This window comes from Anopheles merus, chromosome 2R (assembly GCF_017562075.2).
Source record: "Anopheles merus strain MAF chromosome 2R, AmerM5.1, whole genome shotgun sequence".
Lineage (NCBI taxonomy): Eukaryota > Metazoa > Arthropoda > Insecta > Diptera > Culicidae > Anopheles > Anopheles merus.
In genome coordinates, this window is record NC_054082.1 from 7,777,933 (window position 1) to 7,794,264 (window position 16,332).

Consider the following 16,332-nt stretch of genomic DNA (forward strand, 5'->3'; position numbering starts at 1 on the left):
AAAAGTTAATTTTAATTCGTACAATGGGGTTTTCAGCCGCGAACGCGCACACACTGTGGCGGCAGTGCAGAACGTTAGCTCGTTGGGTTGTGGATGAAGGCTGCCCGAGCAGCAGGGGTTTTAGCTGCGCGAAATCGGTTTTCCACTGTGCCGGCTCAGACGCACTCAGGACCATTAAGGAAACTATAAAATTGAATTTATCGTTCCATTGCACACGCCCCGCATTCGTGAGATGATTCAAGGACGCCTGTGTGTGAGTGTGTTAGTGTTTGATTGCGTACGACGTGTGAACTTTTGGAACGGAAAAGTAGAGCTTTTCAGCTTCAATTAAATGCCATTACCACTGTTGTACAATGGTGGGCTGCAACATACGCGAGAGGACGTTTTTTTTGGAGTCTGTTTGAGCGTGTGTCTGTGTGAACGAGGAAATAATTTTAGCTTGATAGCCTTTCGCCCGTTCGGTGACACGATTGATGGGTCGATATTACACACTTCGTCTGCGGGAAGTACATGCTAACGGCGTGGTTTAAAACAGCAGGGTGAAAGTATGAGTTTATAGAAAACGGGTGGACTAATTGCAGATGTCCTGACTGCTATAAAACCAATGGTGGATCAGTTTTTCTTGAAACGAGGACTGAGTATCTGGTAAAGTATAAAAAGCAAATCTCACGAGTCTTCTAAGGTCCAGCGTGAGCGTGATTACATAACTATGCTAAAAGGACCTTAAAACATTATTTGCCTCAAACTCATTAAACTGTGTATTTGGTGCAATCAAAATAGAACGAAAATTGATAAGTAGAATGAACATAAAATTAAGACTAAAAATAATTAAAATAAATTAATTTCAATACAACGAACGATGAAGCTAATTTATTGGCCGGAACAACAGCGTCGCTAGAATTGTGTAGCAATAACAGCTTCCCTCTTGTAATAAAAGCCATCACACATGCTCAAACACACACACACACACACATTTGACCGTACATGCAAGTGGCAAACACATCAATCTTGCCTTCCTGTTCCAGATGATCCCGCTTTATGTCTGATAAAACGGCACACACAAAATCCACACTCCAACCAATGGCCGTGATGGACCACGTATTAGCCAGTAAGCACCGTTGCCCAAATTCCCGTCCCAGCGTTCCCCGGCAGGAGAGAGGAAAACCGCTTACACAAAAACCGGCCCGCACGTTCCGATCCGAGCAAGGGGAAGCGCATCCGGAAACGCGGTAGCGAAAATAATTAACTATTTCAAGCGGTGCTAAGCATTTTATGGACTAATACGTATGCGCCGAAAATAGAAAACAGCGTCGCGTAAAATATTGATATGCCGGTCCATCACTTGGCGCGTGCGACCACCGGAGGGAGTTGCGTGGACGCTCGCGGGGCTAAATGATGATGGTTATCTCCAGCGGGGATTCGGTGTCCTGCGCGGCGAAACTAACGGGGGGAAAGTCCCCCAAACAGGGACGGGCGGGTTAAAGCACAGCTGGAGATCGTGTTATTGCCGATAATGATGATAAGCATGCCGTGTGGAACAGTGTGTGTATGTGTGTGTGTGTGTGTGACGATGGGAGCCGCAGTCCATTTCAGAACACGTAATGGAATTCGGCTAAAATAATGGTAGTCGGCTGTGGACAGCCAGCATGTCCAGCTTTTGAGTGGCGCCAGGAGAGGCAAAATAAACTGCATCCAAATGTAATTGGACAACACACACACACTGCAGTGCAGAACTGATAATTGGAGAATACAGTAAGAGAGCAGGAAAGGATGCCGCCTGCACCGCGGGGAGGAAATAAATTTCATTAATTCCAGTTTAGGCTTAAATGCTTTTAATTACGGAAAATTCAATAAAATCGAACAGTAATTATTTTATTCATGTCCCACGTTCAAAGGAAGGGACGGCGGGAGTGGCAAAACGGGTTGGGAGTGAGTGTAGATTGGGAAGTTGCACTAGCGCAGTGGAGGTGCGATGAAATGTTATGCACTTTCGCGTTCGATATTCATGACATGATTAAAGCTCATCAGACTCCATTCGCCGGACAGCAAAAGGCAAATACAAACTCTCACACAAACTCATGCACATACACTAACACACACACACAGATGCCATTCCATAAATCAATGTGCAACCGCAAGAAGGTCGAAGCACAAAAACCATTAGCTTTTGCAGTGTGTGTGTGCGGCAATCGTCAGCAGTGCGCCAACATTAGGCGGACTTTCGGGAGGGCACCGATGCGCTATCATCCTGCTGCTTTCTCTATTCACTTTTCCAGACGCTGCGTGTCGAAAGGGGAGGCCCGTGTCTTCGGTTTGCTGAGGGGGTTCGAAATAATGGCCGGTCGTAAGTTACCTCCAACCGCCGACAGGTTTCCGCCGTACTAGTTTTCGGAACATTTCCGGCCAGGATCGTCATCTACGAGACGTGAAGAGAAAGAGAGCGAGTTCCGTTCCGCTTGATGTGCCCCCGTTTGCCCAGGAGCTCGGTGAGTGATAAATTGTGTCGTGTACTATTTTTCATCCGCACTCTCGGCCACTACCGCATGTGCACACAGTGCCGCATGTGCAGCACATGTACAGCCAACATCCGGTCGAGATCCTGGCCAAGAGAGCGAGAGAGGCTTTGTGCCTTACGCTTTGAATGATTAGTTGGCACCGGGCACGGGCAGAACCGCCGAGAAGTCGGGTACCATTTTTGGGGGGGAAAACAACGCGGAAACTTCTTCTTCCCCGCTGCAGTGATAACGAGCTGGTAGAACGCACCATTTCATCTTCCATACTACATCGCATAAATAACCGAGGCCATGGCACGTCGCGCGATATTTACGGAAGTCGTTAAAGATTTCATCACCTCGCGTGTTAAAGCGCTCGCACGTCCACTCGGCACATGCCGTAATTTATACCTAACGTACGGGGACAGCGACAGCTGTCACTACTTACATGCAACACTTATGATGCGCTTGTCCTCGATCGAACCGCCGGAAAACCACGGATTCGACGCCCGGCAGGTCAGCTCAGCGCCATCGTTCTCCGCCGTCACCCGCAGGGTCAGTATGCTGGAGGTTAAGTTCGCGTCCTGCAAAGTGGAAACTGTTAGTTAGTGTGTCCAATGCGCTGGAGAGGTCGAACCAGGTCGAGACTTACATTGCTGTCGGTATGCACGGTAATGTCGGCACTGCGCAGCGGCTCACCGTCGAGCAGCCAGACGATCTTCGCCGCCGGGAACGATCCCCACGCTTCGCATCTAATTGGAACCGGACGGCCCGCCGTCAGCAGCTCGTTCGGGGAAATGATTTTCACCCGCAGTGGTTTCACTGTTTCAGCGAGAAGGATAGGAGGGGGGTAAAGAGTGAGTACGGAACAGTCGGTCACGTTTGCCTATCGATTCGCCCAGTGGCAGTGGTGGGGGACATCTTTTACTTACGGTGTACTTGGATGGCAACTTCCTTCGAGACGGCCGGCACTAGCTTCGAACCGGCCGCGCGGCACTGCAGCTTCGAGCCGAAAAAGTCCCTCGTGACGGTGCTGATGAATAGTTGATTAACCATGGCGGACGTTCCTTCCACGGCGGAGGGATGGCTGGTGCTGGAAATTTCTACCCCATCGCGCCACCACGTCACTCTCGGCGGCGGCCGGCCTAGAACGGGCGGGAGGATGTGCAGAAACAAGCGGCATTATTTATTTAAATTGTTTGATTCCAACCATTTCAGCGCGATGTCAACCGGCGAAGACGTTTGCCGTGCGGAGCAGAACGCTCATCGAAATTAGGCACGCAAAAGCTTATGTTTTATTTATTGTTCGGGGCACGAGCCGGCAGAGCTTTAGAGAGCTGTGCGAATGATTTCAAATCACTCCAAGCGGGATGTTCCTGCTTTGTTTAGAGCTACCTTTTTGGCTAATGCTCACTTTTAAACCTCTTACTATCAGATGATTATTCTGCTCCTTTTTCCATCATCACAAGCTCACAATCACACTCCTTCAAACTTGTTTGTAAGCTTTAAAGCTTGCAGCGAACGCTTCACGCTCACCCGTTACATTTATTTGATTTAGTTTTTCGTTGGTTCTTTCTTTCCCGTTCCGCAACGCACACAAACTCTCCACGGACCGGAAAATCGTCCTGCCGCCTCATGTACGGACATTTCGTGCCACTTTTCGGCCATGAATATAAAGTGTTTTTTCGCACATACATCCGCCGAATGTTCCGTTCTCTCGCTACCATGCGTGGCTTCTCTACGGCTAACGGCAAAGTAGTGCCCGGAACAACGAAACATTTGCGCTGCTTGCCCCTGCTTTCCATTCCATCAAAACACAGCACATGGCTTCGCTTCACACTTGTACACTTCACATGTACATCTAAATAAATAATAAGCCTATTTACGGCATGGAAGCGCGGGTGAGAAGATAGTGCGGACGGCTAATAAAAACCTCCGCCAATGATGAGAAAAACTTAGGGAAATAAGTTCGTGCATCCAGTTTATCAACTTGCTAGCAGCCGATCCGAGCAGCGCGCCCGTGGAACGCGTGAAAGACCGCCGCGTGGTGTGCCATGCTGGGAACATGCGATCCTTGCCGAGCGTTTGGATGGAATCTGTAAGCCAACGAACGGAATTTAGTGGTCCACGTTGGGTTGTGGACGGAATGATGAGGACGACGGCGACATCGACAGGCTCTGCGACATCAGCAAGCCGCTTATGCTCATAACCCTACTCGTTCGTGGCGATCACGGCTGCTTTTATGTTGCATCCTTTCCTCGCAAGCAGTGGAAAGCTGACAACCATTTTAGAGTAACATCCTTGGCGCTGCAATCATTTATTTTCCTTGTGGCTCACGCGACAAGGCCGAAGAAGTTGGGGCGACCTAGAGATGGCGTGGCACAGCGAGACAAAAAAAACAAGCAAGTACGTACGAGCACCGAAAGTGAATGGTCTATCAAATGTTTGAGCTAAATGGAAAACTGGAAAGTGGTTACGTGAATGCCCAACTTTTCATGGAGTGCTCTTGTGTTGTGGGGCGCATTTCTGACGATGTGCTGGCAAATGTTCAAGGGCAATGCGTTTCATTGGAAACATTTTGAAGAGGGCTTTCGAACAGCTCAGGGTGTAGCTTTTGGCTGAATGGTACAAAGAGTTTGGTAATGCATAAAATTACAATGATTTTGTGGTTGTTGAAAATACTAAGTGAAGAAGCTGTGCCTTATTGACACAGTTTGAATCACACGCTTTAAATACAGCTCAAAGCCAAACTATTTTTTGTTGAGCGGCTGGGAAAACGTGCTCAGATACTAATCAATTTTAAATTCAACTTTTTTCATTTTCTCTTCTACGCGACTGTTGTTACTCATTCTCGGTCAACTAAGGTTCATATATAAGCGAATCTTTGCTATACAACCGAACATGTAAGCTGAAGACACGATTCACTTCAAGGCAATCCGTGAGTCAATTTTGCAATCAGCTCCCGCAATACACCACCTTTCAATACGGATTGCATTATGATAGCAAACAGTAAAGTGCTCCAATCCGTCCCAAAAATGGAGCCGTATGAATTGAATAATCAAACGCTGACTATCTTATCTTGCCTCATTCCCCTCGCTCCAGCGGTTACTTTCGCTGATCGATTGACATCAGATCTTCTGCGCCCGTGCACAAACAGACCACGGTAAAGAAAAGCCCACCCACTTCCCGCCTAAACTGAACGTGCTGTACCGTGCCCGTGTCGTAAAACGGAAGGATTTGCCGCGCCAACCTATGCCCTAAATTCGAATGCAAACAATTTACATTCGAAACCGTAGACCGAGGCGCCCTGGGCGTCTCTGTACCGACACGAGTGCCCTTGTAGGGTTATGTTTACGGTGACTTTTTACGAGCTTGCAGGCATTACCGGTTCCACTGCTCGCTGTTATCAACATCATCACCATCATCGAGCTAGATAGGTGTCCCCGAGCAACCGCCTGAACTTCGCCCTTGTCGAGAAAATTTATTTATTTTTATTTTATTTTGCCTTTCCCGTTGTTCCATCATGGGGAGGTAGGCAGTTTGGCAAGCGGGGGCAGGGATTTTCGGTTATTGGTGAAGCAATTTTCAGTTGGCAAGTTTCGGCGGAACGACAGTGTTAGTAGGGTTGACGTAAAACGCGAACACACCGAAAAAACAGTTCTGTAAAGGTAAGCCAAACAGAGGATTGCAGAGGCAACAGCATTGGTAGCAATCGACGAAGTCAGCTATCGTTTGGCGTGTCGAAATGTTGGTGCTGCTATGCCTGCACGGGCTGAAGGATTTCTTTTCTGTCCCAGAACGTCCACTTCTATCTTCAGATAGTCTGACAGACGCAGCAAAAGTACCATAAGCTGCCACTGTACGTTCGGCATGCGATCGAGTGGAGCTTGGATTTCGTGATGTGTACACAGGACATCTGACTCCGTTCAGCCCCGGGGCTTGTTGTTGTTGTTGAAACGGATTGCAGTGGTATCAAGCAGCAGCACAGGATACGCTCTATCGACACATCGAGCTCGTTGCAGTTAAATGCAATCTTTTCCCGTCCCTGGTGAATCCGCTTGAAAGCATAAAAACAAGCCGCCCGAAAATGCTACAAGCTTTAGCTGCACACGTAAAATAAGCAGCAGATGGGGCCGGTGGAAAACACACATTTACAGCGCACTGGAAACGATGAAACGGATTTGCGCATGCTATTCATTTCACGATGTGTTTCACAGTCACGGAGCCGGCCTGTGCTTGGATTGACTTCTACGACATTTCTTAGAATGATCGAATATTGACATATGCTCAGATTATTCTGCCAGAATCAAACGTTAGCATCCGTGTGCACGTGTACAGAGCAGTTCGATGATGCGATGATTTCAGGAGAAAACGGATTTTACTTCCATGACAGGCTCGAAATACATGCTGTTGAGGTAGTGTAGTTCATTTTTTGGGGAAGATTAAAAACATGCTCTGTACAGCAGCTCGTTAAACAGAATGTTGTTAGCTCGTGGGTAAAACACGGAATTTCCCCGATTACTCACCTCCAGAGACCTGACAGGACAGGAAAAGCTCGTGTCCCTCACGAAAGGGTCCAGCGACGGTTGAGATTTCCTTGCCCTGTGCGTCGAATATTCTCGGTTCTTCTGGTGGCACTGTAAGCATAGGAAACGGATAAACCGACGAAGACGCCCATTTGTAGGATTAATTCTTCCATCTTTTCATTGATGATTTATGGTGCGAATGTTTTGCTTTTTATGAATACATATTTTCCCTGCCCTGTAGCAGTCCCAACAGAAAACTCAACAGGAAACCACCTGCCGAATCACTTACCAGCCAGCGTCAAATTGACTCGGTAGTTGCGCGTGGGCGAGTTGAAGTAGTCCACCCGGCACCGGTAGACGCCACCGTCGGACGTTTTGATGTTGCGTATCTGCAACCGGGCCTCCTTCGGTGTCGCCCCGACCGAAAAGAACAACCGCTGGCCGAGGTCGTTCGCGATGGTGGAATGCTGGGCGGCCGATATCGGTACGCCGCTGCGCGAGTCCAAGCTGTAGAGCGGAATTCCGGTGGAATCTTTAAACCACAGCACCAGCTTGACGCCGTCCTGTGACGACGGTGCCGTAATGTCGCACGGTAGCTCCGCATCGTGATCGATCGCCGCCCATACAATGCGCGCTGGAACTGTGTGTAGCGATGGGAAGGAGAGGGACAAATTGAGCGATAAGAAAAGGTGTAAAAATAAAGCTGCAGCTAAAGAACAAGGAAAATATATTGAACCATGAAACGTAACGTTATTAAACTAGCTATAGCATGCAGTGATTTATGAATTGAAGATGGAACATTTACGGGATGAACGATGAAGAAATCTACCAACAAGAGTTACATGAAACTTTACGCTTATGCATCTTAAAAGATAATAAGATGTATAAAAGATAAAAGATTTAACTGCTTCTTTCACTTATTTTCTACGCACTTCTATTTTTCACATAAACAGCTCTATGATTGAACATAATCGTTTGCTATGTTTTATCAGAAAGCAAAAGAATTTCTTCGAATCTTCATAAGTCTTAAGAGACCTTACGAGAGACTAGTCTTAATGAAAATCCTTCGCTCTTTTGATTCGTTCATTTCTGGATGTCAAATTAAGCCATGATGCGTGTGTCTTCTCTATGGTCTGTCTATGGTGAGTTTCGATCATGGTCCTCAGGTCAGGATTAAGCCATCAGTGAAATAAAAATAGATCCATCCAGTCTTACTGACATGTTCTCAGACGGTTGACCTGGTTTCTCCCACCCTATGCAGCATGATACAGCATCATGCATCATGTCGACATGTTATGAGATGCAGTAGCATTATTTCACAGAATTTTGAAAGAGGATTTTAAAATTATTCCCTAGCTGTACCTAGGAAGTATTATGCTGGATGCAATGATTATTTAATTAAAAATAGTAATACATTGCTGGAACATGTTGTGCAATATTGCTAGGGTATTTTGCGACCTCTTTCCCTAGAATCATATGAATGCTCTTCTCCAAAATTGGTCATCATTGAGTTTTGAGTGCCACAACAGTATAAGCTGTGCTCAGCAAAACCGATTTGTTTGATTAAAACCAGCATGCAGTACTTAGTTTGTTATGCGAATTCTGGAGCTGAAAGTGCATAAAGCTCCAGCAGCGTATTACACAACTTTTGCCCCGTATTAAATTAAGGCATCCATCCACCATTCCACCATCAGCTGTGATGTAGATTGCATTTAAACACTAATAAATATTATACGCAGAATTATCGAGGCCATCGAGCTCGGCAGCCACGCTGCAAGTAATCCCTGCAAGCGCTATCTCTTCTAGCGTTAATTATTAATCGTATGCCTGTCAGCCAGCTAGCTGCCCATCTAAATAGCACTACGGACACAACCACACACACACCGTTTGTCTGCCGGGCTGTAATTGTTGTGCTGTAATCCGTAGCAAATGTGCATTAGCCTGAGCAGCAGAGTACGTAAGCCATCTTCTGGTGGGAGGGAGGGCTTGGGAAGACCATCGCCCCCACACTGCCATCTCCAATGCAATTTTCTGCCGTCGTAGCTTACCGAGCCGAAAACCACTAAATAATGCAAATAATTGCAAACGTAGTTACGCCCCCATGTGTGATGGCTCGCTGCTGCGGGTCGCCGCTAAGGCTCCCTCACCGGATCAGGCTTTGTGGCCACACATTATCGTATCAAAACTAAACCAACGGTGTCTTCCTCCCGTGCCACACCTGTGTGCATGTTTAGTGGTAGTTGTAGAGAGTGGTCTTGCTACTACAGAAGTTTTCCCTGCCAGCGAAAACAAGAAAACGCACTACATTCCGATTAGTGTGTCGATATGCCCACGCGTGCCCCTACTATCGCCGGGGAAGAAGCTTCCTTGTTGGTGTACCCAGGAAACTGTGGCGCTGCGGTATCCCAGTAAGTCCGGTTCATTAATTTTTAATCTCTCTTCTACACCTGCTATTTTGGGGAGTAGAATGTTGAAGGTTTTTTTTTTGCTTTCACTTTTGTTTCTGCTTTGCGCCAGACTATGTGTAACCGCCTATCGGGGCGACCACCGGACGAGAAAGTACTTTGCTCATTATCCCGAAAGAGTCGTAAAAAATAAATCCTACCAAAACCATGGGGCTCCGAGCATCCGTTGGTCGTACATTTCTCAGCCCACCATCTCTACCACCAGGGAGAGCTGCTTCGAGCTTCGTGCCTACCTAGAGCTGACCGTACAGGTGTGTAAATTGCAACCAGCCACCCGTCAGCCGAGTGTAAAATTGGCAATGAACAAGGCAAAACATGGTTCATACGTCGCTTGCCATAAGTACATAAACACAAAAACGACAAAAAAAAGGAAAACGAATCGCTGCAACATAAGCGTAAAATTGTTGTTATTTGTCCCGGTGAATGCTTCACGTCAGGGTTTTTGCGAGTCTACTCCAACGAGTAAAAAAAAAACCGAACGGAAAGCCCAAGTGCAGTACACTTGGATGCCTTAGGCGGTGCACGCTTGACTCGAGAGTCCCGAAGCATCAACGCCTGGACGAGGACGCTCTGAACAGGGAGTTAAACTGATGAAAACCCGTCTCCAAAGTGCCATACACGAAATGAAAGTACACCGGACCCGTGGGTTGAGTAAATAGCGCACCAAATGGCAAAAAAAAGAATCCCGACACAGAAATACTAAGCACAAGTGGCGATGCAGGAGACACACGGAGAAAACAGGCATAAAATCACAGCAGTAACAACATATTGTGGGGACTTATTTTTGTTGAATGTTAAAAAAGGATTAGAAGATTATGTGGGGCAGCAACATACGAGCGTCACTCTTTCGGGGTTGGTTGAACGGAACAACCAGATACACTCGTTTTTTTTCCACAACAGCAGAGCAGGGCAAGGGATGCTAGGCGTACCTTGTACTGGTGCCTGGTTCCACATAACGAAACCCGTACGGGGAATCCCATTTTCCACAGCTTCTGCATACACACGTGTACGCCTTGTTTTGTGTAAGACGATCAAAAAAGCTGGACGGATGTTTGTCTACTGGCTTAGGTGCGCAGCTGGTGTGGAAAACGGGTTTATCCCGTGCTTCCAGTGCACGAGCCGGAAACGGATGATCAACTTCACGGAAGGATCAGAGTATTCGGTTTGCAAAAAACAGGATGTGACTGGTTTGCAGACTATGCACGACTGTGCACGCTAGAACGAACTGTTAATTATGATAGAAGACACTTTTGAAATTGGTAGCTTGATGTGTAAGAAGTGAAACTGAATGATTCATTATCAAAATATTTGATGGCACTCAACTATAAATGACTTAAATATGTATGATAACGTTTGTAGCTTGACATAAATATAGAAATTAATTGTTTGAGAGTAGAAGCAAAAAGAGTTGAATAATAAGTTATTTTTTGCATACAGCCAGACATAACAAGAAATGAGTGGTATTTGTATACTAAAATTGTTTGCAGATACGTTGGTAAAAATGGTTCTGAATTCATAAACATTCATTGCTAACTATCTATACTGTATCCATTCCAAGAAAAGTATGAACGTAATAACTAAAACCAACAAATATGATAAATGCAACGACAGGTAGGAAAGAGATTATGAACACTAAATTAACGAGCATAGGGATATGCGGCATCATTCTACGGATTACTACTCAAATCGTACGTACTGGTGTCGACTGTTGCGGTTGTGGGTGTAAACTTTCCTGCAATTGAAAACAGTTACGTTTGAACGAATTGGCTCATAATAGAAGGATTAGCATGATTTGTGTTCACATATGGTGTAATGCTCGTGTGATGAATCGTATCGTTGGGTGTGAGTGAACGAATGTAAATCAAAAGATTTGTTTACGCGAAGTTCTTAAATTTATAATTAGATGGAAACGGAACACTAACTTCAAATGAAATTTGAACAAAACCTCACATTAAAGTGTGCATTATGTTTTAATTTCTTGGAACTCGTTGCCCTCCCTTTTTACAGCATTTCCAGCTACGGAATCGAGAAATAAATAATTGTTTGCCAGGGGACAAAGAGGCCACCCAAATTTTCGGAAATTCCATTGCCGTAAAACAGAAAAGTTTTTGTGCGTTCCGTCACTGCCCGTGCCGATTCCTGCACCGTGCGCGATTTGCAAACAGACGACGTTGCTGGTTCGAAATCATAAATATCCTCAATTCGTGGAATCGGTATTTTGACGGAACGGTCGTACCAGGGCCCAGCGGGACACAAACACCGGACAGCTGAAGAATTGCCCACAGAAAACACATGTTTGTGCGGCGCCTTATTGGAATCCATTATTTTTTGTTGGTAAATGAAAAGAACCCAACACAAAAGGTTGGTTGCCATCGCTATTGCAAATAATGATGAATTAGTAGGGAAGCTAAATCATCATTGCAATTAGGAGAAAACGAAAGCTATTGCACTTAATGATGTGTTAGTATGAGCTAATTCAGTGGTAGCCAAGTGTAGCGTGATGTTAGTGTACTGGTTGTGCGTGTTTTGTTAAGTTCTGCCGTATTCTGTGTTATTTTGTGGTCTCACGATTAAGTCAGTTCAAATTCACGATCGGTTTGGACGTACCTGGAAAGAAAGGAAAGAAAAACCGCGTTAGAAACTAATTTTGAACTAAAAGCACCGTCTAATGCAATCAAAGTTTATTAAGCTGTCAACAGTTCCCACAATCATTATTTAAAATTTTATCCACTTCCATGACTAGACTGCTAGTAGTATATCATCGCTTCAATGAAGACTACATCTGCTACTGGTTAATACAAAAGAGACCCAAAAGAGACACAAAAATACAATAATTCACACAGACAAACTGCTGTGCGCAAAATTTAATCTAAAATAGCACCCTACCAGGCACGCGGTAGATTGTGGACTTGGAGTCCGGAGCAGAAAAAAGAGAAAACAGGAGCGAACCGACGAACGAGCGAACGAACGAACGAACGAACACATGCAGCATCATTTGACACTCTGTGGGGACCGGAAACGTACTGTCAACTGGGTCGGGTAGAATGGATTTCCATAACGAACGTGCTCGCCGCCCGTGTTCTCGCCCGTTTCGCCCACCGAACCTGCACAGTGACTCGCCGCATATGGCTCATGCTGTCTCATAAGTGGTACGGTGGAAAATGAACACAACCCGGTTGCGTCCCGTCCATTTGGGGCATGCGAGACATATTTATGTGGTTAATAAAGGCGAGAAAGATCGACAGCAACGAGACGCGGGAACATGGTCGAATGACTTTCATTTCGTTCCGTGGTGCAACCTTACAGCGCGACACAACAAACTCCCAGCCCAGCTAGCTTATCAAGCCGCTTAAGATTGACGGAGAAATGGGATATTACGTTAGAGCTTGCCACCTCAGCAACGGAACAAATCGTGTAGCGTTTGCAGGATATAAGAGTTAGATTAATAAGGCTTGCATTAGTTAGCACTCCTCCGAGGATTTTGTCATGTACGCCATGAAATCGTCCAAAAAGATCAATTTCCTCAACGGTGTAGTGATATTTTTAAAAACACACAAAACAGAAGCAGACGAAGCAAATATTTGTGTTCATACTTGCGATATCTCTCTGTCAACAACCAGCTCTACCAACAAGAGGATATAAATTGCACTCTGACCTCCAAAACGGTGCCCCCAAAAGCAAATGACAAACGCAAAGTCCTTCACGGTCAACAAACTTTTGCACCATCTGTTCGGTACGCCTGGACTGGAAGGCACTGTCGCTAACTAAACAGACCGAGCGAAGCTCCCACCTTCCGACCATCCCGACGTAAGTAAACGACCTTAATCCCGGCGTCTGGTTTGTGCAAGCATTCTTTTGAGGTACCGATTTTGAGGTTATGCTGATTTGTTATTGACATTAAGCATCAGCATGAGCTGGCGGTCCATTGCTAGCTGCACGTCTGGTGAATTTAATCCCTCGCAGGACGGAATGCTCCGCTTCATGAGGCAGTTTTTTTTTTTGTATCATATTTTCCAAGATCCGTTGTCGAGATCCATGATGGTTCCTGTAGTGGCAAAACGAACACCGAGATGGCGTATCGATTGAGCTTTCCCCGGAGTGGATTTTATTTACTGAACAATTATGCTAACAACAGGCAGCACGGCTTAGTAATCGTCATTGCCTCGTTTCCCGTAACGGTTATAGATTTCATAACTTTAACGACGCCTGGAAGAACGGCCCGTTCTGCTAGCTTCAACAGAGACGGTCTGTGTCGAATAAGAATGCAGATTACAAAAACCGAACAATAAAAACTGCTGGCTCCTATGGCGTTGGAAACTCATCTGCATTTTCATTAAGTATTACCACGAACCAGCGCTGACAACAAGAGTTGCCTTCTGCTTTTCTGCACCAGCATGGAAGGATTTATCTCCGGCAAAACCACACTGCATCAACACGGCTTAGTACATCAACACCTGCATTACGTTGCACAAATAGCGCAACGAGGAGATGGGTGAAGGGAAAATGGGGCGCATCTTTCCTGCTCCATTGTTGTTTGGAGCTCTCGGCAACAGCAATCATGTCACTGCACACTCTCCAGAAGCTGGCAAAAGAAATGACATTCTTGCTGTATCCAACAAGGGTTTACTCGTTTGTTCGACGCATTACAACCATAATCTATCGTTTGATGTCGTACAGTTCGATAGTTCACTTTTAACACTCCAAAGGGATTTTCTTTGAATGTAGGTGTCGTTGGCCTTTTTTGTCTGGTGCAGCAGTACAAAACCGGAGAGATTTATTGTTGGTAAACACCTTTCTATGCAGTGACTATTACGGAAAAAGTAACTCCATAACAATAAGCATTGAATGGATGTCTCTTAGTCCGAATTGAACTGCTTTCTCCAAGCGATCAACAAAAATCTTTACTTGGATCTCAGCAGGAGGTTTGACTTCGAAGGAAAAATTGATGACAGAGCCACAGCTTCTAGTCCAGGCTGTAGATGTTGCCATCATGATTTGATTAAAATTTCAGATGTGAAAGGTAAATAGCTCAACATATTTGATTTTCTGATTCTGGTTCACATTTTGGTTTATGGGTCGTCTGCATGTCCATTTTGTAAATATTTACCAGCAAACACATCCATTCAATTAAATTTTAGAATTGATGATCCAATTTAAGATACACTTCCGAGTAGCTTATCGAATTAATTTAGGAGGCAAATATTACAAAATGATAAAAGGCTTCAATTTACCCATCCCATGCTTACTTTCCCAATACAATTATTCTTCCATTCTCTAGGGTTTCCAAGCCAGCACGTGTACGGGAAAAGCTCATCAAAAGCTTGAATCAAATTCACATTCACAGCGAAATGAGCACGCATTTCTCAGCATGGTTCTCAACTGTCGCGCTCAAAGCAACCAACAAGTGAACGGAACGGAAAGTACACACAAACACACCAAAATTTCCCTTTTCCGCTAGCTGTTCTAGCGCACACTGCTCAAAAAGTTTCCCATTTCGCTGCGTTCGAAGTAAATTGATTTATTTATTTCCGCTTGCCCGGGATTTGCTATTGAGCCATGTGCCTGAGAGTGTGTCGATGCATCCGGCTTATACACAAAACAACTTGTTTCGCTGTGGAAATAAAAGTGGAGAGTCACAGGCCACCAAGGTCCAGCAGGGGCACCAAAAAACACGCCAAAACTACTTCTCTTTTTTCCCCTCTCTCTTTCCACCGATTTGCTGGGAGAAAGTTAAAGGGACATTTCTTTTCAGATGGGTGATGGCAGTGGTGCTGGTGCTTGTCCGACGTCGCGGTCTGCACTGTCCCCTGCGTTCCCGTTCACGAGTGCCGTTCAGTGGTTGAGAAATTGAGTTTGGAACTCTGCGCAGCAACTTTGATTCTCGACTCCGACTGGTGGCCCAGCTGGCTTTTGGCTTGTGTGAAGTCAGCTTATTTTCAACAGTGGAGCTTTTTTTCGACGAACGGATAGTTATTTTTCATCTCCCTATTCACGGGGGCCTCCGTTTTGGGACCGACATTTGCGGCCCGCATGTATCCTCAGCTGTTAGCCTCAGCGCCGCACCAAATCCGAACTTAATGCCGAATTTTACCGGTAGTTTTTGCGTTCGCTCTCACTGCTCCTTCTTCCTGCCACTTCGTGATGAATTCAATCAGAGAAGTTAAATTAAGTTATCGATAAAAATCGTCGAATGTGAAATAAACAACTTTTCCGGAGGTGCTCTGTACCGTTTTTTTCTTGCACATGTTGCCTCCACGACCTCACGGGAAATAGAATGGAATGGAAGCGGAAGCAGGGGCGATCCTACGAGCATTCTTTTTCAGTTCATGATTTTCCAAACTGACCGTTCTAGAGAATCGGGAGAATGAAGTAGGTTGTTTTCTACGTTGTTTTTTTCCCAAGAGCAATAAATTTTTCTCACCCACTTCGGCTGCACAGTATGAAATCATTGGCGGAAAAAGGAAACATTTGCCCTTGGTAGCGTAAACAAGTTACTCGAGTTCGGCAAACTTCTCGTTCGCGGCTCGTACCGGAGCAAAGGAACAGCTAGAGTTTGAGTGGATGGATCTTTGACTTTTCTCTTGACCACTTGTACGCGGGTTCTTGTGGTTCATCCCAACGGTATGCTTCTTCACTTCCTGCTCTACCATCTACCAACGTATTAGCTCATGAGTTTGGTAGTGTTATTTCTATTTTTATTTCCCAGAAATAAATAAGATAGAAAGGGAATAAAAGTAAACCCTAAGAGCCCTGGAGTATTCGCGAGCTGTTGTTGTAAATACACCCGCAAAACAAATATTAATTGAGAGGAACGATTATCTGATTGATGAAAGGGACTGAGATTAATTT

At 45.5% G+C, this 16,332-nt stretch overlaps 1 protein-coding gene across 6 annotated transcripts in view; it reads right to left on the reverse strand.

The window, feature by feature from the left end:
- The window catches only part of LOC121587740 (nephrin), a 116,576-nt gene that overhangs the window by 23,781 nt on the left and 76,463 nt on the right, over positions 1-16,332 (reverse strand). For 5 of the 6 annotated variants that reach the window (XM_041904824.1, XM_041904820.1, XM_041904821.1 and 2 more), the window contains 6 exons: positions 11,180-11,215; positions 7,308-7,658; positions 7,019-7,129; positions 3,425-3,637; positions 3,145-3,314; positions 2,941-3,076 (listed from right to left, as the gene is read on the reverse strand). In XM_041904824.1, coding sequence (XP_041760758.1) covers positions 2,941-3,076; positions 3,145-3,314; positions 3,425-3,637; positions 7,019-7,129; positions 7,308-7,658; positions 11,180-11,215 — 1,017 coding nt within the window. The remainder of the gene's footprint in view (positions 1-2,940; positions 3,077-3,144; positions 3,315-3,424; positions 3,638-7,018; positions 7,130-7,307; positions 7,659-11,179; positions 11,216-16,332) is intronic. The other variant, XM_041904825.1, reaches the window with a different exon arrangement.